This window comes from Lepisma saccharinum, chromosome 15 (assembly GCF_977018435.1).
Source record: "Lepisma saccharinum chromosome 15, izLepSacc3.1, whole genome shotgun sequence".
In the NCBI taxonomy this organism is placed as follows: Eukaryota; Metazoa; Arthropoda; class Insecta; order Zygentoma; family Lepismatidae; genus Lepisma; species Lepisma saccharinum.
The window spans coordinates 11,969,977-11,994,504 of NC_139243.1; the positions used below are offsets into that span (position 1 = coordinate 11,969,977).

The 24,528-nt window shown below is 39.0% G+C and overlaps 1 protein-coding gene across 1 annotated transcript; it reads left to right on the forward strand.

The window, feature by feature from the left end:
• The first annotated feature begins 8,155 nt into the window (after positions 1 to 8,155).
• Positions 8,156 to 23,187, forward strand: Clp (Cleavage and polyadenylation specificity factor subunit 4). Its single transcript, XM_083136347.1, has 6 exons — positions 8,156 to 8,375; positions 11,974 to 12,177; positions 13,531 to 13,720; positions 16,819 to 16,978; positions 20,713 to 20,793; positions 22,716 to 23,187. Exons 1-6 carry the CDS (start codon positions 8,273 to 8,275, stop codon positions 22,806 to 22,808), a joined length of 831 nt encoding a protein of 276 aa, XP_082992473.1. The 5' UTR covers positions 8,156 to 8,272; the 3' UTR covers positions 22,809 to 23,187.
• Positions 23,188 to 24,528: the final 1,341 nt, after the last annotated feature.

Genomic DNA, 24,528 nt, shown 5'->3' on the forward strand with positions numbered 1-24,528 from the left:
ATGTCAGTTTCCCGCTATTTTACGTTATGCTCTGCTCAGATCTTAACTCCAACTACTCTAAAATAACATCACGTGCATTTTTTACTATAATTTGGAACAGCACTTACCTTTCAACAGGCACACAATCTTCCTTGTCTTCAGCTGCGACGTGACAACCAACACAGACGACAACTTGGTCTCCACTGATGTTGCCAACCTGCAGTAGATTTTTTTTCACCACACACAACTGTGACGTAAAAACCTTACGTGTACCCATATTCCCCACGTGCCCATTTTCCCCCCACTTCCCCTATGTTGTTAAATTTTGAAAAATAACTTTAAAGGTTATATTTTTCATATTTTAAAAAAGTCGCACCCATAACAACTCACACGCCTGTGCCTAACCTTCCAGAGACACCACGCTTCGCCACTGCTCAAGACTTTATAAAGTTCTTTCATGGGAGAGCTTCTTTATCTGTACCTTCGTTGCCCTCAATGTGACCTCCCGTGTAGACAGAAATCTGCTACTTTGATGTCATCATATACATCTGCTCAGTGGCGCAACCACAGGCGAAGGGGGCATTGCCTCCCAACCTTGGACTGAAATGAGTTCTAGGGGGGCAAGGGGGAGCAAATATTGACGGCCAAGTGTACCTGCAGGGAGCAATTACCGCCCACAATTTCAAATTTTAAAATTTTCTTGTTCGCTTCACTCGCAATGCATCCTTTTTGTTAGTCTTATCAAGTTCAGAACGGTAGTTAGGGGGCGGCGGGAGTCGGTCCTGGGCGCCGAACGATCTAAATGAAAATAAGTTGTAAGATTTTTTTTAAAAAGTCTACTTTAAGCAGATAAAGGCTAATCGGGATTGGACCTACAGTTTAAAGTGGGATCCGAGCCACTGTCCCATGTGCCTCCACCGGATATCAAGCCCGGGACCCTTTGATCACAAGGTGACGATATTACCACTACATCATCGGGAAGGTAGAAAAGTTGTAAAAGAGAGAATGCATTAGCATCCCGTGAAATTATTTGCACCCTATTAAATCAATATTGAGCCTGCAAAAAAAAATTGGAACCAAAAATTATCTTGCTCGCTTCGCTCTCATTTTATCGTTGTAATGCATTCATTGTATATGTTCAGACAGAGAAATTAGACTTGTATTCATTGATTTGGAGAGACAATTTATGTAATTTTTGCTGTTGGTTTATTGTGAGGTGGATGAATTGGATGTGTAATGTATTTAAATAATATATGTTGTGTATTAAGGAAACTTTGAATACGTACACAATTTAGTGTCCACGTCGCTTCATGTTGCATATATGTGAAACATATATCGTGGATGAAAGTTATACATGTTAGTTCATGTAAAAAGAATTATATTTGGAATGCATTCATCAAGCATTTTCTGTCTTTCAAAAATAGTTTGTGTGCTTGTTTTCCATTATTAATGTGAAACTGAACGTGTTGAAAAAATGATTCAAATCGTTTGTTCGGACACAAATGCCTTAGCATCAACTTCTACTCCCTTTTTGCATAATTTACGAGGGTAATAACATCTTTGTTACTACTACTACTACTAAAATAATAATAATAATAATAATAATAATAATGTTGGTCCCGGTTCGAATCCCGGCTGGGGCATGGATGTTTGTGAGTGTCCATTCATCAATTTCATCATATCATCACTCATCCCCATCTTCGCAAATTAGCCAAAAGTGGCAACAGAAGCGAAGTGAAATATAGCAAATCAATAATAACATAATAATAACGTTATAATAATAACATTATTATTATTATTATTATTGGTACGTTTATCCTGGTACTTGCCTCCCCCAGACCAAAATTCGTGGTTGCGCCTCTGCATCTGCTTCAAAGCTCCCCAACTTTTGGGAACGAAGGGGAATTTTATTGCTTTGGTCGGGGTGGTAGGTACGGTAGACACTAAGATTGAATATTGCGCATTTTTTTCTTGTATGATATAAATATCTCTATCATCAAAAGTAGTATTGGATGTGAGTAGCAGTCAATTACAGAAGTTTTAGAAGATATAGAAAAAACTGCAGTATTTGTGTGATATTTCTAAATTTTGCGGTGGTGCGATCTAAGGCGCTGTGCTTTGGGCTCCAACTGCGGGAAGACATGGGTTCGATCCACCTGGGTTCAGTCTCTGGGTTCTCGGCCTGTGTATAGGACCGGTGGCCACCCACCATCGTGAGGAAATTGGGGAGCTTCTCCGTGCAGTGGCGTACGCAAGGGGGGGGGGGTTACCGGTGCTGAGTCTACATCCACATCATTAAATAATGTTGAAGTCCTTTGTGAATCACCTAGAAGTGATAGATGTGTTGGAATGTCTATAAACTTACTTTTCAACGAAAACATAGACTCAGTGGAATTTAGCAACATGTATTCTCCCGCTTCATCATCTTCCTGGGTGAGTTCCATAGGTAAAGGTAATGTAAATTCCCCCGTGCATATAGCACCGTGCCATGAAGGCACACATAGTGGTGTGGTGGGCCCCAAAGATTCTCGATCTCGAACTATTTTGCAGGTGATGTGATCAGCACCATGCTCCGGCAGCCTTCATCCCCAAAGGTTGCTCTCAGGTACCCATTGCTATGAGGCTGGGTGCGGAGACAAGGCTGAATAAATTCCAACCAATTCCGGGAATCGAACCCGGATATCCCACGAGGTTGTCAGATTAGACCACCGCGGCTCCTTGAATGAGTTTCATATTTAGATTATTTCAATAAATGTAATATATTTGCTTGTTTTTATGGATTTTCTTCACACTTAAAATGTCTCACTTATCATATACAAATAACCGTTGACTAGACAATTATTTTGAATCAAAAGAAATGTAATTTTGTTCTATTTCTTTCATAAATAGCAGCTGCATTAGTAGTAATTATTAGTAGTAATTAAACTAATTAATTATAAGAATTATTAATTAATTTATTATTATTATTAATTAATTAAAGTATAATAAAACAATGGTAATGTGAATTTGTAGAAAGTTTTCGAAATAACACCACCCTTGATGAAATCCTGCGTACGCTACTGTCTCCGTGTAATTCAAATAGTTCTGTATTCCGGGAACTAAAAATGTTTTCAAATTTCCTATAGGTTCACATTTAAATATTTCATGGTTAGAAAGGGGGGAGGGCATCGCCCTCCCCTGGGTATGGGCCTGCCTATAATGGCAGGGGGTTCGACGTGCTGACCCAACGTCACCCTATTACCGGTTGAAGAACTCCACACCTCTAGGTAGGATTGTGGGAGGGAGACTGGCAGTCGGGAGATAGGCCAAGGCCCTTCGAGGGCTGTCGCGCCATGGTTATTACTAGAGCTCGGGAGTTGAAGACCTATAAATTGCCAAAAGAGACCTATAAAAAGACTTAAAAATGTCAAAAAAAGGACGAAAGCAAGGGACGTATAAATGTGATCCAAATTAATCAATAACTTGTTTTAATTACATATTTAATGAATATGCGCGGCACCTCTTTATCTGACTTGAGATCTTTGCAGGCGCGTGCTGTCTGATCATATACAGAGGTTGTTCCGTCTACGTTTGGCCAATTTCGTTCCTCCCCCCCTGCACTCAGAATGAACTCACCCGACCTTGGTCAGGCATGTTTGTCAGTGTAGTGTGTGGGCTGTAAAAGAGTGGTTGTGTTTTCTCACTGGGCCAAAAATCCCGCCAAAACTGAGCCGCTTTTTGGGAGGAGTGCGTTGTATAACTTTCCAAGTGTTTGCATTTTCTCGCTTGGCCGAAAATGTTGCCAAAACAGTTGCTTTTGGGAAGGTTATGTTGTAGCCTTTTATGACGCAAAGTTCAGTGTGTCAATGATCAGGAAGTAGTGTAAGAGCAAGAATTGTGACGTTAGTTTGACTTTATTCAAGAATGTGATCGGCAAGTATAAGGATTGCATGGCCCCAGCGTTCGGTTCTCCAACAAAGGGGACGAGAACACGGCCGTGCACACAAGCCACCACCAGTATGCAAGTGCAAGGTGCTGTTAACAGTTTCCAAAGACATATTTAGATGATTTTCCATCTGTCTTTGGGTCGGTGGATTCTCTTGCATGCCCATTCTGCGAAGTTTCGCCTGCATACTGGTGGTTTGCTTGTGTGCACGGCCGTGTTCTCGTCCCCTTTGTTGGAGAACCGAACGCTGGGGCCATGCAATCCTTATACTTGCCGATCACATTCTTGAATAAAGTCAAACTAACGTCACAATTCTTGCTCTTACACTACTTCCTGATCATTGACACACTGAACTTTGCGTCATAAAAGGCTACAACAAAACCTTCCCAAAAGCAACTGTTTTGGCAGCATTTTCGGCCAAGCGAGAAAATGCAAACACTTGGAAAGTTATACAACGCACTCCTCCCAAAAAGCGGCTCAGTTTTGGCGGTATTTTTGGCCCAGTGAGAAAACACAACCACACTTTTACAGCTCACACACTACACTGACAAACATGCCTGACCAAGGTTGGGTGAGTTCATTCTGAGTGCAGGGTGGGAGGAACGAAATTGGCCAAACGTAGGCGGAACAACCTCTGTACACCATGCTGAAAGCTTCAAAACAAGAGAAAGTTGCCACTTACAGCGCCATCTTCCAGACAAGTTACGGTTAAAGGACCTTGTACCATACCTGCTTCAGTCGCCCAAAAATGTTTTTTCTCTCGTTACAGGGATGGTTCAAATATATTTATTTCTCCCTTTTTTATTTCTTTACTACAGAAAGGATGTTTAAGAGGTGATGAACTGATGATGATTCGAATTGAGATTGGGCAGTAAAAACGTAGTCGAAAGAAGGTGAAGTTGCAACAAAAGCCATTAAGACCTAAAAAAGGCTAAAAAAAAGGACCAATAAGCCAAAAAACTGCGAAAAAGGCAAAAAAGGACAAATAAAACCCACCATTTTCTGGCCTACAATGACCCAAAATTAACATATATTATGTTGGGCATCGTCTTCGGACACTAGGAAGAAAAAGGATTTTGTCTCAACTTCCGAGACCTAGTTATTACTATATATTATTATTATTATATGTAAGACACAACGAAAGGTAAACTTGTCCAAGAAAAACGAAAAATTATTGAATACCTAACTGGGGTATAGAATATTCCCATTCCTTCTGGATTCGGGAGATTCCCGATTTTATTGGACGGTAGACAACCCTTCGCGGAATTGTTTATGAACAAATATTATGAGAGAGCACAAAACTGCCTTAATTTTTGTCAAGCAGATTTTATTTCGGATTTACACTTGCCCGTAAATACATTGCAATGCTAATGAAATGTGAGATATAAAACTTTACATCGGTTACCATTCGCCAAGATGCTGCCGTAGCGAAAGCTCCACTTTAAAATAGTTGACGTTCTTGATTCAAATATGATATTTCTTTCGTTCTATCTCCTCTTTCACTCTTTATTTCTCTATATTCCCTTTCTTCATCTGATTTCTCTTTTCTTGCCCTCATATCTCTCTCTCTTTGAATTTCTTTTTTTGTATCGTTCTCTCCAATTATGACCTTTATCTCACTATTTCTGTCTCTCGTTGCTTCTCTATTACGGGCATTCGAAAATTCTCTCTCTCTGAAGAATGTTGTTTATCTTTCTTTCCAAAATGGTCTTATCGCTCTTTCGTGTCTGTCTTTCATTATTTTTCTCTTTCTTTATCTGTGTCTTTCTCTTTCCTCTTTTACTTTCTCTAGTTCATTCTTTTCTCGGACCCTGTGGCCGATTGGTTAGCAGAGCGCGCTACAACGCCAGGGGTTCCGGGTTCAAGTCCGGGATAAGGCATGGGTATTTGTGTTTGTCCAGATGATAAGAAACTCAAAAACTATAAAATTTGAAAAGTGTAAAAGTGAGAAAAAGTGTGAATGGTGGGGGATACTTCTGTGTAGGGGGTATTTCCTTTGAAAAAATAAAGAGTGGTTAGCACAGCGCGCTACGTCGCCAGGGGTTCCGGGTTCGAGTCCCGGGTAAGGCATGGGTATTTGTGTTTGTCCAAATTAGAAAACTGAAAATTGAGAAAAACGGGGAATACTGAATAGTTGACGTGGATGATTGTGATTGTCTGTCCTGAATAGTCCTGAAATTGAGATTGAGTGAAATGATATGAGTAAATGAAGTGTGATGGGGGAAGCTTAGGGGCTTCCTTTATATATAAAAAAAATGGTTAGCACATCACGCTGCGACGCCAATGGTCCCGGGAATCCTGCTCTGGCTTGGTTGTCCATTCATCAATTTCATCATTTTATCACTCATCCCCATCTTCGCAAATTACCCAAGAAGCACAAAACGCGAAGTAAAATAAACTAAATCAATCAATCTAGCATCTTCTCTCTATAATCATCTTAAAAATGTATGGCCAATACTTGGGTTACAGAGATTCATCCAGATTTTTCTTCATTTGAGGGGTGGGGGAAGGGTATATTTGGAGGCTAAAATGACCATAAAATTGGGCCTTTATGGAAATTTTTATTGGTGACGCTGTGCTTTGGTCTCCGACTGCGGGACGGCATGAGTTCGAGTCCGCCTGGGTTCTCGGTGGCAACCCACCATCGTGAGGAAATTGAAGAGCTACACATGAATAGCGTAACCCGGTCACGGATATCTCCTGTAACGGCTGAGGGTTCGATGTGCTGACCCCGCGTCACCCCATTACTGGTTGAAGATCTCCACAGCTGTAGGTAGGATTGTGGGAAGGAGAACTGGCAGTCGGGAGATCGGCCTAGACCCTTCAAGGGCTGTCGATAGAATATTAGAGGCTTCTATATCAAATTTCATGTTCTCAACATAAGTGGCTTCCGCCATTGGTTAATTTATATAATATCCTGTGCTGTATGCAGAAAACTAATAATGTTAATCAGGGGCGCCGAATTGTCAAAATTATTGGGGGGGCTCTGATCACTGAAATAAATTAATGAATGACTCATTCTCTCCCTTTTTAAAGTTTTGACCTCAGAGTTCGGAATCTCATAAAAGCCCACGAATTCCTCAAAAATATCAAAATTTTTATTCACAGTTCTAATGCAGAATATTAATTGTCCACGGATGGATATGTCACAAGTTTCGTCAACCATAATAGCAAAATATTCCCGACTTTTAATATCTGTTACCAGGGAGCGCAAGACAGATCTCCCTAATATATCAATGATCTCGTTCTGAATGTCATGTTAGAGCCATTTGTAGCCCAAACGTCCCATCCACTACCCTAGTTCATGCACATCGTCTCTTGAAATTCTTCTTAATAAAAATTTTAACAATAGTCATAATTACATACTTAGCATATAGTAATAAGTCATGTGTTTTGCTGTCTCTGGTCATAGCCCCCCCAAAGTTGATGGTTTAGCGGTCTCAGCCCCCCAAATTGATGGTCTAGAACATTTCAAATGTGTATTTAAAGTTAAGTTCATGTGGCACAATTCAGAGTAAACTTTATAAGAGAAGCAAAATAATACATTAGATACTTTAAAGCAAAATTATTTGGGGGGCTCTGCCCCCACATCGTTAACATTTGGGGGCTCCAGCCCCCCCCAAGCCCCATGGAGTCGGCGCCTATGGCGGCGATTAAATGGGACAGTCGCTTACCCCACCGCCGTATCTCCATCAAGAGAAAGTAAACTGTCCTTGTACTCCAATTTTTGGCATCCAATCGCCAGCACTGATGATACACATTGAAAACTGTCTCAATTGATGAGGCTTTATAATGCAGTAAACTCCGTGTAAATGTCCCATACCGTTTCAAGTTATAAGCGATCAAAGTTTGGATTTCGCGATTTTTGAAATACATAGTAAGGTAAAGGTAAAGTTTCCCGTAAATATATGCCATGAAGGCACCTTATGAATACTAACGTCGTTATGTTATTTGACAGAGAGAATAAAAGTGTAGAATTTTCACAACTGAACTATCCTAAATTTTCAGTTTTACTCCCGTTTGCTAACGAAGGTCCAAAAGATCGCTACATAATATGGAGAAATGAATACAGCAGCACCATCTAGTTATCTAAGTAGAATACTGAATACTTCCTTCTACCACACTGCACCTAATTTGAATAATAACTACTAGATGTCTGCACAGTCGGAATAGAAGAGGTGTCTTTCGCAGCAAATTCTTCAATTGTTTTCTGCCGTGCTGGTGACATCACTTCCGCCAGGTAACCAATCAGAGAGCAGAATAACATCTGCTGTTGCTGAATGTGCCGATAGATTGTTGATAGTTGTATTCGTAATGTACGATAGATAAATAATACAATATAAAGTGTCTAGTATTACTATTTAAAACATGGAATATATAGTGGCAAGTGTTGAGAACATGAAATTTGATATAGAAATTGCTTTGGAAGAACAATATGGAGCTTTTCCATTACCGTTTGCTGGAATGGACAGTAAGGAACTTCAAAATTATTTTTTTATTGTTTTTATTACTTTGTATACTTTTTATCGAGCAAGTATTTTCGAGCACTTATTAGTCTTGAAGCACACGCACACAACAATATGATGTAATTGATCTAACAACGTTGTTACAATTTTAAACCCAAGTGACAACACCAAAGCTTGTGTCGGAAAATGAACAAACTTGAGGCAGCATGAATATTTTTGTTCAGGTTTTCATTATTATTCAGTGCTCGAAGTGAAGGGGAATGCATGCGCAAACTATTTTTTATATAAAACTTCACGAATTACTTTCTAGAACCTTCATATTTACATCCACAATCACACATTTCATACTGCTCTCAAAAAACTTGCAGAGATCATTAAACATTCAGAACTGTTACTGCTCTGTATGCTTGTCATGTATTTATTAGCCCTGTCTAGTTCGCTGCACTTTCTTACACTTGGTGTAGTGCAGGTGTACCCTGGTGTTAGGCTGGGTACCAGTTAGATATAGGCAAAACACATTTCACTCGTCCATTTCGTAATATTTTCATTCGTACTTACCTATTATGCATTGCGAAACATTATTTAAGGTAGGATTTTGCTTTTTTCTCTGGAATAATTGTAATTTTTCACATTACAAGTATTTATTGTTCATTGCTTTTTCGCTTCCATTGCATGCAATATGGCGGGCAAATCTTGACTAGCGTTGTCTATCATCTGTGGGTATGCAGTGTTTCAAACTATCTTAACCAAAAAATTCCTATTTTCTGTTACAGATTTTGTATTTTTTTCCAGGTTCCAAAACCCCACGAACCATGCACGCATAGCCCACACATCATTTACAGATAGCCCCACATATAATAATAATAATCCGTTGTGCAACACCCCTGAAAGGCCTAGGCGTACCTACCGACTGTCGGTCTCCCTCCCACGCTTTCCTTCGTCACCTCTAAGCATGGAGATCTTCAACCAGTATTGGAATAGTCGGGGGGTCGGCCCGACGTATCCCCAGCTGTTATAGTAGGTGTCCGTGACCGGATTACGCTCACTCACTCGGAGCTCCCCAATTTCCTCACGATGGTGGGTTGCCACCGGCCCTATTCATAAATAGCCCCACGAACCATCATGGTTAGGTTAGGCAAACAAAATTAAAATTGTCATATTCTGGGAAAACAATGGCGTCGTCGGAAGCACTGAGCGGGGGTAACGTCATCGAACGCACAGAACATTTGGTTCACATAGTCGAAGGTAATGGAGGCAAGAGCTTTTGTGCTTTGCAGACACATTAATGTCGAAAAATACATGTTTTACCGGCCGAATAAATTGAACGAAGGGAGAAAACACTTCCACAGCCTTTCAAAAGTCTACAGAAACTCAGTTCCGTAAGTAGTTTCTCCTGTAAAATTGAAGAAATGTGTTTTGCCTATATCAAACTGTTACCTTAGTCTGTTGCAAGGATATGACATTCGACCAAGCAGACGAATAGCGGTGTTCAAGTTCAGAAGATTCAAAAATGCCTGTCTGCTGCTTTAAACATTCATTCGAGTAGTTTGCTTGCACCACGTGGGGCTAGACTGCACGATCGACCCTTGTGTTTTACCGTTTGAAAGTAAAAAAGAATATTGTGCGCTAATAGTACGTATTTAACACTTCGAATTGCCACTGTGCATTTCTCAATTTGAAGTTACGTTTCTATGAAATAATAAAAAAAATACTACTACATTACTTGCCATAGCTGGTTTCCTTGAACCTAACCCATGTTGTAAGCACACAGTATTGCCAGGCCGAACTTTGGTTTTCAACGTGAATATATATGCGAATTTCCGCTAGGAATCAACTTTTTTTAAATCATGTTTTCATTCGTATTTTTTCATGTTTTCATTCAAAGGGACTCTATAGAAAATGGTGGGTAGCCAGAGCGGAGCAGAGGCGGGGTAGCGGTAGGGGACGGTAGGTCAATTATCCCAGGGGCGGAGCCCAGAATCGGGGGCAATTAATACTACTTTTTTCCACTTCTGATTGTTTCCTCACCTTAAATTTTACATTTCCGGAATCCTTGGTTCATACCCTTTCCAACTATGTATCATACATATTTCTATTAAGAAGGGTCGATTCGACATCCTTACTCCATGTGATCATACACCACATGCTACACCACTCCAAAGCATAGTGCAAAATGGTTCAGACACCAAAAACACTACTTGACTCCAAATCAGTGAAGTACACGAGTTGGTGTTGCACAGTGTAACCAACTAGATGTGTGAGTGCAGAGTGAGTCAAAAAGTACAGCGAACTAGACGGGGCTATTGCTACAGCTCTTTCAAAGATGAGAACCCTCCCTTCCCCTGGCACACACTCAAACTATAGTGGGCAGTCATTTGGTTTGTCCTCTTGCTTCCTCTTTGCTCATGCCTGTGTGCTCTTGTCTTGCATTTATTGCACTTGAATGTATTGTGAAACAGGATATTGTCCCATGTTTTGCATACAAGTGTACGAAAATCCATTTTATGTACAGATTGGTTAATTGGGACAAACCTACAGTTTAGAGTGGTATCCAAACCACTATGTACCTCCACCGGGTATCGAACCCAGGAACCCTTACAAGAAAACTGGGTAACGGTTCCGATTGTTTTATGATTTCTCCTAGCACAAAGACTAATTATCGTAGAATTCTGGAAATCATTGTCACACGAAATTTGAACCTTCCTTAAAGTAATGAGCACTGTTTGGACTCGAAAAAAGTTATTTATGTTGAAAAAAAGATTTAAAAATTACCTTACGCAAGCATGGAGAAGATATGCTCGGTCGACAAGCGACAGTAAATATCGTAGATGCATGGGAATGAATGTAGAAGTAAAATCGGAACCTTAGTAGAATGCATTTAGGAACTATTTTAATGCTAAGGGGAACCAAACCTGACCTGCCTAACCTAACCATGGAAGCATATTTTGAACAAAACCTTAAGTAATCGCTAAAACTCCGCAGTATGTGTTAACAGACGTACATCAAAATCGAACCATGTAAAAATTGCATTCATAACATGATGAAATCGCAATAAAACAAAAGGAACTTGGGCCGGTAACTGCATTGCCACTATGCCATCAGGGAGGCTCCTACAATCAATAAATCAAGGTTTATGATAATCTATGTAAAATAGTGAATTTGATCCATGTGGCAATTTTTTAAAATTATTGGATCGATTTGTTATTTTAAGTCTACTTTATGCACAGTAAGGCTAAATTAAATTAAATAATTTAAATTATTAATGGCTTCATTAGGAAAATTGTGTCTTAGACATGCTAAGATATGCATATAATAATAATAATAATCCTTTGCACTACTCCTTGAAGGGCCTTGGCTTACCTACCGACTGCCAGTCTCCCTCCCACGCTTCCCTTCGTCACCTCTAAGGTGGAGATTTTCAACCAGTATTGGAATAGTCGGGGGGTCAGTCCGACTTATCCCCAGCCGTTATAGTAGGTCTCTGCGACTGGATTACGCTTACTCATTCGAAGCTCCCGATACAACTATAACATCTAATTTTTCAAATTTAGAATTCATTCTTTAATAGGTTAGTTTAATTTTCTAATGTTTCTTTTATTGCAGAGTCCACCGCAGCTGTATGTGAATTTTACCCAAGGGGAAATTGTCACAAAGGTGCTTCTTGTCCATTTCGCCATGTTCGCGGTGACAGAACTATTGTGTGCAAGCACTGGCTCCGTGGGTTATGCAAGAAAGGGGACCAGTGTGAATTTCTGCATGAATATGACATGAGTAAAATGCCAGAATGTTACTTTTACTCGAGATTTAGTAAGTACTTGTCATTTATATATTCAAAAAAGGGAAGACCAAATTTCCCATCTGTTTATTATACATATGCCTGTTCTGTAGCATATGAATTTGCTACATGCCGAAATGCATATACTAAAGATGCGTAATTAACTTACTTCTTCATTGTTATAATTATTTTGAATTATTCCTTCTGTAGTTTACTGTTATTACAAGCATTTAAGCATATTTTGTGATGTAAAGTTTCAGGAGAACACATGCTCCCTTCATTGGACATTTATTTTTTAGTTTGAGTGATTATGAAGGGAGTGCATGTTCTTTACATCACAAAATGCTTGTAAAAACCGTAAAGTACAACAGAAACAATTCTGCAATGCAAGCAATATGCACACACGCAAGAAAAAATATTTTGGTGCTATTTAAAATTTATTAAAATAATATATACAAGGGTCGTTCAACGTTGACCAAGACATTTGTGAATAAAAAAGTGGTAAATAGCTGGAGAACGTTAAAACTACTAGAGGATATACCTTCATCCTTCGTGAGCATTGTGCATTTGGCACGATGTAGTTGGCGCATGCACAGTAGTGTTAGCAAAAATTGTGGCAAGTAGTGTGTCTGTAGCTGTGGAGCGGCATTGTATGATCAAATTCCTTGTGATGGAGAACCTGAAGCCAGATGAGCTTTGGAGCAGATTGCAAGCATAGTATGGGGAACAAATAATGCCATGGGCAAGAGTGTATGAATAATGACAACAGTTTGGCGAAGAATTCTAGTTGCTGACGAATGAACCACATGGACACATTTGTCCGACTGGGACAGGCAAGGTGTTCTATGTGTGGATTTTTTTTTTGGGAAAGGATCATGATTAACCTAGTATTCCTGCACATTGATGAAGGTTGCCAAATGTAATGCCATTCGCAAGAAAAGACCAGGGATGTTGTCTGCAAATGTCCTTATTCATCATGGCAATGCACGGCCCCCACGTGGTTAACTTGACAGCAACAACTCTCCAAAAGAGTTTTGGTCCATGTTCTTACACTCCGAACTTAGCCCTCGGTGATTATCAGATTTATTTGAGCTGACAGCAGTCAACTTCCTTCTATGCCAAAGGACTCAGGAAACTGACACATTGATGGCAGCGGTGCCTGGATGCTCAGGGAGATTCCTTTGGAAAACTCACATATTATGGTGTTGTAGGACTTTCCATTTTTTTTTCTAGAAATAAAAGTCTCGGTCAACCTATATAAAACTCTGTGCATTTGCAAAAAACTGTATCTGAATTTCAAAATTTTGTGGGACCGATAATTTTTCTTGTGCACCACCACCACCACAAGAAGAATATTTCTGATGTTTGTTCATTATCTTTTCCAGATGCTTGTCACAACAAAGAATGTCCATTTCTGCACATTGACCCTGAAAGCAAAATTAAAGACTGCCCATGGTATGATCGTGGCTTCTGCAGGCACGGGCCCAACTGTCGGCATCGGCACGTACGGCGGGTGTTGTGCATGAATTATCTGGCCGGCTTTTGCCCAGATGGACCTGAGTGCAAGTTTATGCAGTTAGTATCATTTGTTTGTATTTATTAATTAAAAGGTGAATTAGTGTATAATATGTAACGTGGTATGTCTTATGCTCAGGGATGATACCAAGACGGAACTTGTCTTGTGATCGAGGAAAGCTGCCTTTGCCATGTTCTTGGTTAGACATAGCACTGTTTAAGAGTTAAATGTAGTACTGTTTACCATGCCTTGTACAAAACGTTGCTGCAACAAAAATTGATGAGAGGGCAGTCATATTTCATTTGCCACTAAATATCACACAAAAGAGCATATTTTAGCTAATATTTTATCTAGATTTCCTTGTTTTCTGTGGAAGGATATAGATTGGTGGCTTCACTACTTGTGCCACATCAACTTGGTAAAAATGTTGTCGCTTTATGCCACTTGTCGTCAATGTATTTAAAATTAGATAAATCACAACACATACCTTGCTGTGTTGCAAGGAATGGTTGATCACCTCAGAGACAAGTTTTTTTTGTACTTTTTAATCCCTTTTAACTGTTTTACCCATGTTTTAACCTATCCATGACCCATCTCTCCTCAAGGTCAGTCTGAAAGTTTGGAGGACAAAACAAGGCTTATGTTGTAATTTTAAACTATTTTTAATATCTCTCTCTCTTGTGGCAATACGTGGTTTATTGACTAATGTCCAGACATGTACCTTCTCATTTCGTCTATATCAACCCACTCTGGTTCTTCATCAGAGAAGGTAAATTAGGCAAGTTTAAAGATAACATTAAAGACACGAGGTAGTTGTAGCCACCTATATAATCTTCCACTTCTTACCTTCAATCTTCGCACTATGCTACTTTCATGCCCCGTGATGGGGAACACAGGTTGGTTTATTTGGAACAAATTTGAAATTTGTATCTGTAAGCTTTTAGGATTTATAATACTGTCAAGATTAATGTTGTGAAGTTTAACATTTTATGAAGATAATATTCATCATCCTATATATTCAAAGGTGGCAGGTTTGATATACCATATGCTACTTGAGTTTTCTTTGATGGACAGTGTGATTTGTCCTATCTTCTAGTGGTAATAGGGGAATATATAAATTGTTTTGGAGGATGAATTTGGTATCACATTCTAAATGCTGCTCTGAGCAGTTCGAACGAATCACACACATTTGTCAGTTTTTCCTTTCCTTTTCCAAAATAAAATTTATATTTATACGCTTCACTAGAGAAATGTATCTCCATTTTTTTTTACTGACTTTGAAGAGCTCTGTTTAGAGTCAGGTTGACCTACTTTGAAAAATCAGTAAATTGGAGATACATGACTCCACTTTAGCACTAAGGAGAAGAGATAGATATATCGGGTAATTTTCTATCCATATTTCAAATATCTGATATCTGGATATCTGAATTGTCTGTATATCCGATATTCAGATTATCTGGATATTTGGATTATTTGAAATGTCTGGATATCTAAATGTGTCCAGACAGTTTTATTGTTTACCTGCTTTACGGGCTGCTCACATATTCTTTTATTTTTTTTCGTTATTTTCTAGGGATGGGCCGATATGAAATGTTAACCGATACCGATAAAGTACCGATACTAATAACCGATATTCTACCGATCCGATATAAAATTAGAAATGGTCCTTGAAGAACCTGAAAGGTTCATTGATCTCCTTAATAAATGTGTGTTTCGAGGTGACTGCAGTGCAAAAGGAGTTGCATATTTAGATATTAACTTTTAGAAAGTAGGGCACTGAGATTATCCATAAAAATTACAACAAAATGGCAGAATTTTGCACTAAATTATCAGATTATTTCTCGATATATCGGATCAGTAAAATAATCGGTCCCATCCCCATTATTTTCATATTTCATTGTATGGATTTTCTACAAATCCTTCATCAGATCTGTTCTATCCGGATATTTGGATTATCCAGATTAGCTCTTGCATCCGAAACGGAAGTCCTCGGGTTCAATCTCTGGGTTTTCGGTGGCCTGTGTATGTTACTGGTGGCAGCCCACCATTGTGAGGAAATTTGGAAGCTACGAGTGAGTAGTTTAATCCGGTTTTGGATATCTCCTATGATGGTTGAGGGTTCAACGTACTGACCCCATGTCACCCCATTACCGGTTGAAGAACTATACACACCTCTAGGTAGGATTGTGGGAGGGAGACTGGCAGTCGGGAGATATTATTATTATCCGAAGTGGATAATTTATAAAAATAAAATTTTGTAGCTGTAGCATTAGTTACACTATATTGTTAAAATTGTAGCTGTAGCTTTACTACAAAATACTTGTTGCTCCTAGCGAAAATTTCACTACAGGTACATTTCTTCTCTGGGTTTTGAGTAAATTTGTATGTGGCAATAGTGTTTAATGATAGATATTTTTGCATCAGAATTAAAAGAAAACAAAATCTGTCAACTGTAGCGTAATTACTTTGTTCCTTACCAAAAAGTATTAATATGTTCATCATTAGCTCCTACTCATTTGCTTGTTCATCCCAGTTGCCATTAATAAATTTTGTTCAAAATACTGCCTTCATATGAGTCTATTAAAAAGTTAAATAATTATTCCTAATTAAAATATATTGATAAATATACATAAGTAATGCTAACAAATTGTATTTAATAGAATTAATTTGGGTAGTATCCTACTAGCAATGACGAGATATCGAATTTGAGTTGATAGGCCATTGATATCAGCACTTTGTCATTGTCAAAACTAGTAAAAACAAGTGTCGGATGGTAACAGCTATCGCTATCAAAATATATGGAATGACAGGTGTTACAATAATCAGAACCTATTTCCTAAGCGTTGAGGTTTTTTTTTTAATATTTATGTACTTTTTTCATGTAAAAGTAGCGAGTAGTGTACACGGGTAGGTATAGCGAAGCCATTTCTAAAATGTAGCATTCTCATCACTGCTTAACCCATCTCTTCATAAAGAAACCACAGCACATGCCATGGTTGACGTCTGAAAGCATTCACTGCTCTTGTGGGGAACACAGGAAAGAAGTGTTTCCAAAACCTCAAATTTATGGTGACTTTAAAGCCTTGAATCATGCCACGGAAAATGTTCTCCCTATTAATACTTGTGTAAGAAGAGTAATGTTATTATTTTGTTACAGTCCGCGATTTGAGCTTCCGGCAACAGATGTCCAACAAAAAGAAGGAAAGAAGGTGATCATAACGTGCCATTACTGCGGTGACACGGGTCACAAGGCTATTTATTGCGTTAAGATGCCACCAGAGCTTAAAGAACTACATGCTAAACAAGAGGAGTTCAGGGTGAGTCTTGTAAAATAGTACTTAAATGTTAGCGATTAAATAGAAAGTGCGACCCAACTTTAATTCAAGGTTTTCAATGTGAATTTTTAAAAAATTCAAGGTCAATAATATTAGTTATAATAAAATAAAATTGTATTACCATTTTATGCTACGAATATCTGTGCATAAAGTGGACTTGACAACAATTAATTCAACAATAGGATTAAATAAAACTGGATCATGGCGACCGTTTGTCTTGCATAATCCTATGACTTTGTCCTTTTAACCATTTTTTTTTACTCTGCTTTTATTCTTTTAATGTGTCTTTGGACAACCCTAAGGAACGATCTTGCAATAGGTCAGAAACGTCGGTTTTTGGAAAGAACCTGTTGAACTACACATAAGTAGTGGCTTGTGTTGAATTTAGTAATTGAAAGCTGTGTTTATGTGAACCTTTAAGAAATTACGTGAACTTGAATCTTTATCCAGCTAACAAAGATTTGAATAATTGTAGACCCTCCAGTGATATGTAGAGAACTAACCATTAACGCGAGAGAAAATGACTCCCTTGGATGCCCTCACCTGATTCATCTAAAACTAACAGGATTAATAGTCAATTAATGTGGGTGTTAATGCAGATTGTCAGTTTTAAGCTTCAAAAAGTGATCACGTTCCTACCGTAGAGACATCCGGGTAATAATTCATTAAGAGATGTGTAAATAGCAAACACCCCCTTTTTTTTCACATCTGAATTAAAATGCCTCCTAAGATGGAATTTAGTTTGGTCATTTTACACATCCGGAAAGAAGATTCATGCAATCTAGGGTACAGGGAGGTCAGTAAGCAAATTTCCTAGCAGGAGACTAATGCCCAATGGAACTGATGATCACAATAACTGTATGCGCAGTGGCCAAACCTTCCTTCTTCACTCTGTGTTATCACGTCATTCACATAAATATTTCTCAACATCTATGAACAAAATGGAATGTAATGCCAATTTCTTCACAGCCAATATTGACTCACAAAAGTTACATTTTTGAAAACTGCCAAGATACAGAATCTTTGTCCAGATAAGTTTATTTATGTGTTACAATGACATGCTTTTGTCATTTATCACACCTCATACTTTTTCCTTATGTTGCTAATACATGGAGGTTTCTCGCAATCGCCTGTGTTACATTAAAAATAACAGGGTGACTAATCACCAGGAATTATGCGTGGATTATACTTGAATTTTTCTCCGTAGATGTGAAAATTGCAACTTTTATTTATCCAAAAGCATATTTGCCTTCCTCAATAAAAATTAAAGGTAAACTGTGAATTCTTGCCTCAGGACATGATAAATTCAGGTGAGATTTGAATTAATGAAAAGCTGCATTGAAAATAAAACAGAATTCTCTCAATCTGTTTATTCTGTTCGTGTTATTTGCAGAGCAATCTATTAATACAAGATAAGATATGTTGAAGTTGCTTAGGCAAATTTGATTTTGAAATTCTTATACAATTAACAATTTTTCGTAGATTTATATATCCCCCTAAAATTTGTGACTTGTGTTTGTAGATGTATTTCGAGGTTAAGTATGGGATATGGCAAATGTAAACTCAGGACCTTAAATTAAATATATATACGAGGAGGTATCAAAAAGTTCGTGCAATCTCCTGGAAGGAAACAAACTAGAAACCCCCTCAGATATGTGTATTGTACAATGGCCCTTCTAGGTTAAGCACACATTTTTGTATGTTTATTGCTATCCTTTTTTACATGTGAATAAAGGAAGGTGTCATGATTGACAAAATTGAGGCACGGAGTGTCATCAAATTCCTGCATCTCCAGGGGAAAGCAGGGAGGCAAATTTACGATGAGATGAAAGCAGTGTACGGGGAGGAAAGCTCATCCTATGAGATGGTTTCCAAGTGGAAATGGCAGTTCCAAACCGGTGACATGGTAATTTCCGATGACCCTAGGACAGGGAGACCGTTCTTCACAAATGATGCCACATTGATGGAGAAGATGATAAAGAAAGACAGGAGGATCACCATTGAAAGTGTGATGGCTGTAATCAGTGTTAGTTATGGGTCCATCTGGAATATCATCCATCACCAGCTTCACCTTCATAAAGTGTTGGCATGGTGGGTGCCACGATTGCTCACCCCTTTCCAGAAGAAGACTAGAGAGGAAGCAGCACTAGAGATGTTAGGCTGCTGTGAGCTGGATGAAGAGGATCTTTTCAGCATCCTGGTTACAATGGACGAAAGCTTGATCTACATTTATGACCCAGAAACACAGCTCCTCACCCCCCCCCAAAAGGCAAGAGTGCAAAGGTCAGCCGCTACGGTGATGCTGTCCGTTTTCTGGGACTGAGAGAGATTCATCCTGATGGACTACCTGCCACAGGGTCAGACAATCACAAGTGACTATTTTTGATCTTCTAGCTCGGTTACGTGAAGAAATGATGGTGAAAAGGTGAGGAAGGCTCATAAAAAGTGCTGCCATTGGCAGACAACGCACCAGCCCATTCTGCCCATGCATCCATTTCGAAAACAGTTCAATTAGGATACAAAATTTTGACCCACCCTCCATATTCCCCAGACCTGGCACTGAGTCACTACCTCCTCTTTCCAGAAGTGAAGCGTCCATTCAAAGCACGCCACTTCGACATGAGGGATGATGTCATTTCTGAGGTGGAACAGTGGATTTAAGCTCAAAATGCAGTGTTCTATAAAAACGGCTTACGCAAGGTGAAAAACCGCTGCAGAAATGTGTCACCAAGCATGGCGACTATGTGGAGAAGGACTAATACCACCATGATTTCGTGCTTATCCAAAGTTGTTTCCTTCCAGGTGATTGCATGAACTTTTTGACACCCCCCTCGTATTATTCTGTTTAATTGAATTGAATTAGAATTTTTGCATTCATTGTAATCACACAGACCCTTTATATTGTTAATATATTTGTGTCTGGTGGTGCGAGATGGTAATACGTAAGGTTGGAATAGAGAAAACATCTGCTTCTACCCTTGAATTTTTTGAAAGTTCACCTTGAAAACCAGGAATTATACTTGCATTTTATCATGGTCCTCGAGTGGCCACCCTGAATAAGCCATTGAATTGTAGTAAGATAATGTATAACGTACCTTGTATCTGTCATTTTTTGCGGAGTCACTAGATATTCTATTAATAAACATTAATTTTCTACAGAAAAAAAAACATTCGTTTCCTACAGAAAAAAACAGTAGTTTTCTACAGAAAACAGTTACAATTTATTTAATTGCATGTCTTGGAAAGATAGTAAAATGTTGAGGCTAAACAAAAGTCAAGGATTCATGGATAAAATTAAGACATGATGTGTTTTAAAAAAATAGATGAATGTGTTTTAACTGTCTCCTGTTGAAGGCTAATGTATATTAGTTGGAATGCCAAGTAAACCTACAAAAACCTAGTCACTTTAATGTAGATGTTCACGCAGATCATCAGTTTTTTTAGAGGCTTCCTGGTCATTTGTGGATGTGATGTGATCAGCACCATGCTCCATCTACCTTTATCTCCCATCATGTACCCATGTATTAGGGATTGGGTGAACCCCAGAACAACTCCATTGCTGGAATATGTATATAAATTCAAATATAATGATGTAAGAGTTCTTTTTAATACTGACTGAAAAAAATAATTCTCCTTGCTGTTTTGTAAACTAGAAGTGTGTATAATCAATATGTTCTAGTATATAACCTGACTTTTTTATTTTCGTTTATTTCCAGAGTAAAGCTGTGTTCTACGTGCAAAGAAATGATGATGATGGTAAATCTCAAAAACCTTTGGAGGAGGTAACGTGTTACAAGGTATGTGCATATTTGCTTCTCATGTGTAATATTTATGGTTAAATAATGTGCATTTTGAAACCTTGTACTTGATTTGCACTGATGAAATTTTGATAAATGTGGGCCATTCTAATAGTGAACTATTTATGTAAACATTACAGAAATGGAGAGTAAGAAGAAAATTGTACAAAATTTGAAAAGTATGTAGGCATATTAATTTTATTCCATATACCAATACTGTATGTCAGTTCGCTTGATAAACCATTAGTTGCAGTGTACATACAATTACTATTTTCTTGGAGTTTCGAAACCTTTTCAAGCCTTGTACCTAGAAAGGCTTTTTGTACTTCGACTAAACAAGAGGAGCAAATTTATTTATTCCCTTTCGGAAATGGCCAAGTGTAAATATTGTTCTTTACAACATGAAAATATGCTGAAATATTGTTACAAGTATGCTCAATCTCGTTGAACTGGCCAATATTCTGTAAGGAAGCACCTTTTATTTATTACATACCATGAATTTCTATATATTTCAGGATCAAATCACCTTTACCAAAAAATGCAAATTATACCCTGTCCCAGAGCGAAGCAGTACATCTCGCATCACTGCTTGTGCAGAGACTTCTTTTTGTTCACCTGCTCCAGAGTTAGCTGGGACAGAGTATAGTAGGACTATAGATTGTTCACTGTTCCTTTAGAATTCACTGATATGTATTCACCAAGGATTGCCAAATCCAGATAAAATTTTGTCCGGACATCGGATAATTTTCTACAAGGTGTACAACTTTGCTTCCGCCGTTTTTTCCCAAAAATATGACGCTGGAATGAAAAACATTGCTTACCCAGGCATTATTCAAAGTATTGTCCATCGCTGGCCACTACTTTCTTCCATCTTTCGAGCAGCGTACGAATGCCGCGTCTAAAAAATTGTTCATCTTTGGAGGCGATCCACGAATTGATCCACTTTTTGACTTCTTCATAAGATCGGAAGTGTTGGTCAGCCAGTTCACGAGCCATTGATCTAAACAGGTGATAATCAGAGGGAGCGATGTCTGGAGAATAAGGCGGGTGGGGTAGGACGTCCCATCTTAATGTTTCCAAGTACGTTTTCACCACTTTGGCAACGTGGGGTCGTGCGTTGTCATGCTGAATCATACCCATGGCTTTCAGATGTTTTGAAATGGCTTGCTGTGTCACTCCCAATGATCGTGCCAATTCTTCTTGAGTTTAACGCGAGTCTTCACTCAGCAATGTCTCCAATTCTGCATCTTCGAAAACTTTCTGTCTTCCACCACTATGCCGGTCTTCGACGTTAAAGTCACCGTTCTTGAAGCGTTGAAACCACTCACGACAGGTTCTCTCACTTATAGCGTCCTCACCATACGTAGTGGAGAGCATTCGATGAGCCTCAGCCGCAGTTTTCTTCATATTGAAACAAAAAAGTAGAACCTCCCGCAAATGGCGAGAATTTGGCTCGTACACTGACATTTTCAATCGCGAACAACTTCACGATGCACACACCACTCGACTAATGTTTGAATGGGGTTATCTTGACAGAGGTCCAAGCTAACTGCGTGACGTCTGCGATCTGCTTCTTTCGACCGCTACTTCCTGTTGTTGCCACCTGTCGGAAAACGGCAGAAGCAAAGTTGTACACCTTTTATCTGGAGATAGATATTCTGACAGTGGCAGCGATTAGGGGGGGCACCCCCCACTTTTGCCCCCGCACTAAGCTAAACCTTATCTAAAAAGGGAAATACTGTCTTTGCTCCCCCAGTTTTGGAACCTAATCGCCGCCACTGTATCTAGATATATGAATTTCCCGGATTATCTGAGTTATCCCTTTCATCTGAAATGGATGTTAGTTATCCAATTTTGTGGCCACTCCTAATATTAACTTACTTCAATTGTTTGTGATTTATTGTTTCTTCTCTTCCTTACAGTGTGGCAGAAAGGGACACTATGCTAATAAGTGTCCGAAAGGACATTTGGCATTCCTTAGTCAAAATCCCCCACCGCCTGGCGGCTTTCGATGACATGTGGACTGTAGACGGGTATACATTTTCCACCTTTATATATCTTCCAAGTACGTGTAGAAATTTCAGGTGCGGTTTTGACAAGCGCTTTCTTCCAGAATGAATTCAGAATTGTTCAATTGTGTGGATTTTTACTTAAATGAAATATGTAAAAGCAACTGTATCATCATGTGCATTGTGAAATTGACAGTATTGATGTGACATTTCCTGTAAAGTTATTATGCAAGATTTTTTTTTTTAACTATTATTGTAAGGGAGTAAACTGTTGCAATCATGTGCACTATTCCCAAATATGATTTTCTAATGAAGTTACAATGTTGATTTTGTGAACAGTGACAGCAGTCAAGTGGGAAAATAAAAACGAGAGTTTTTTTTCTTTCACAAATTGGTTTTGTGACATTTGTTGTTATACTATCATTTTTCATCACAACCTGTGTTGTAATAATGTAATTTGCTCCAGTTTCCATGATGGAGTGGTCAGTATATTGTGCTATAAGGCCAGTTTCAAATTCAAATCCTTTTCTATCTGAAGTAAGTGTTGAAGCTTGCTTGGTGACAAGTTATGAATAGAAAGCTCTGGAAAGCTTTCGAGCTAATGTCATTCATCTTCAGGGTAGAAGCAAGTTCTGGAAAGGTTTCCGAGCTTAAGAGAGCTAGTGTAACTCATCTTCAGTGTAGAAGGGAGTTCTGGAAAGGTTTCCAAGCTTTCAAGAGATAACAACACTCATCGGGAGTTCTGGAAAGGTTTCCAAGCTTAAGAGAGCTAACAACACTCATCTTCAGGGGAGAAGCAAGTTCTGGAAAGGTTTCCAAGCTTAAGAGAGCTAACATCACTCATATTCAGGGTAGAACTGAGTTCTGGAAAGGTTTCCAAGCTTAAGAGAGCTAACGGCACTCATCTTCAGGGTAGAACTGAGTTCTGGAAAGGTTTCCAAGCTTAAGAGAGCTAACGGCACTTATCTTCAGGGTGGAACTGAATTCTGGAAAGGTTTCCAAGCTTTCGAAAGCTAATGTCATTCTCATCATTGAACTTGCCTGGTGAATGGCCTCTTGGATTAATCATGGGTTTTGAACCTGGAATGTCTGGCTTCATAGCACCCTCCCTGAGGTATCCATGGGCAAGGGATAGTTAACAGGTGGATCATTGGTACTTTGAAGCTGTCATTGTAGGTGGAGTTCTGACTTTTGGTGAGTCTAGCCTTTCAGCAGAAAACCAACAATTGTTGCTTCCTAGAAAAAAGGCATCACAGTAATGCTGGTGAGGATGTACAGGGTGACAATTAATGAACTGTATGAAATAAAACAGTCATAATTTCTGAACAGTTCACATGATGACGTCCAAACTGCGTGGCTGGCCACAGGGCATGATGGGAATTCGTATGCGTATGCGCACGCGACATGTTGATGTCGGCCATTTGCAAGTGAAAATGTCACGGTACAGCATGCAGGAGCGTGTATCACTTGTGAAGGCCTATTATGCGAGCAATAACAGTCCGATTGCAGCGCAAAGGAAGTTTGCGACCTAGTACAAGTTAAAGACAACCGGTCCAAGTGTGCTAACAATCAAGAATTTGATTCACAAATTTGAGAGGACAGGTAGTGTTTGTGTGTTTTCCCCAACGGACCATGAGAGTGTTTGACGTCCTGGAGGAGTATTTTGGGGACCGCATTCTGGCTCTGGGGTACCCAGAGGCCACTGGAAGGGGACTCGCTTGGCTGC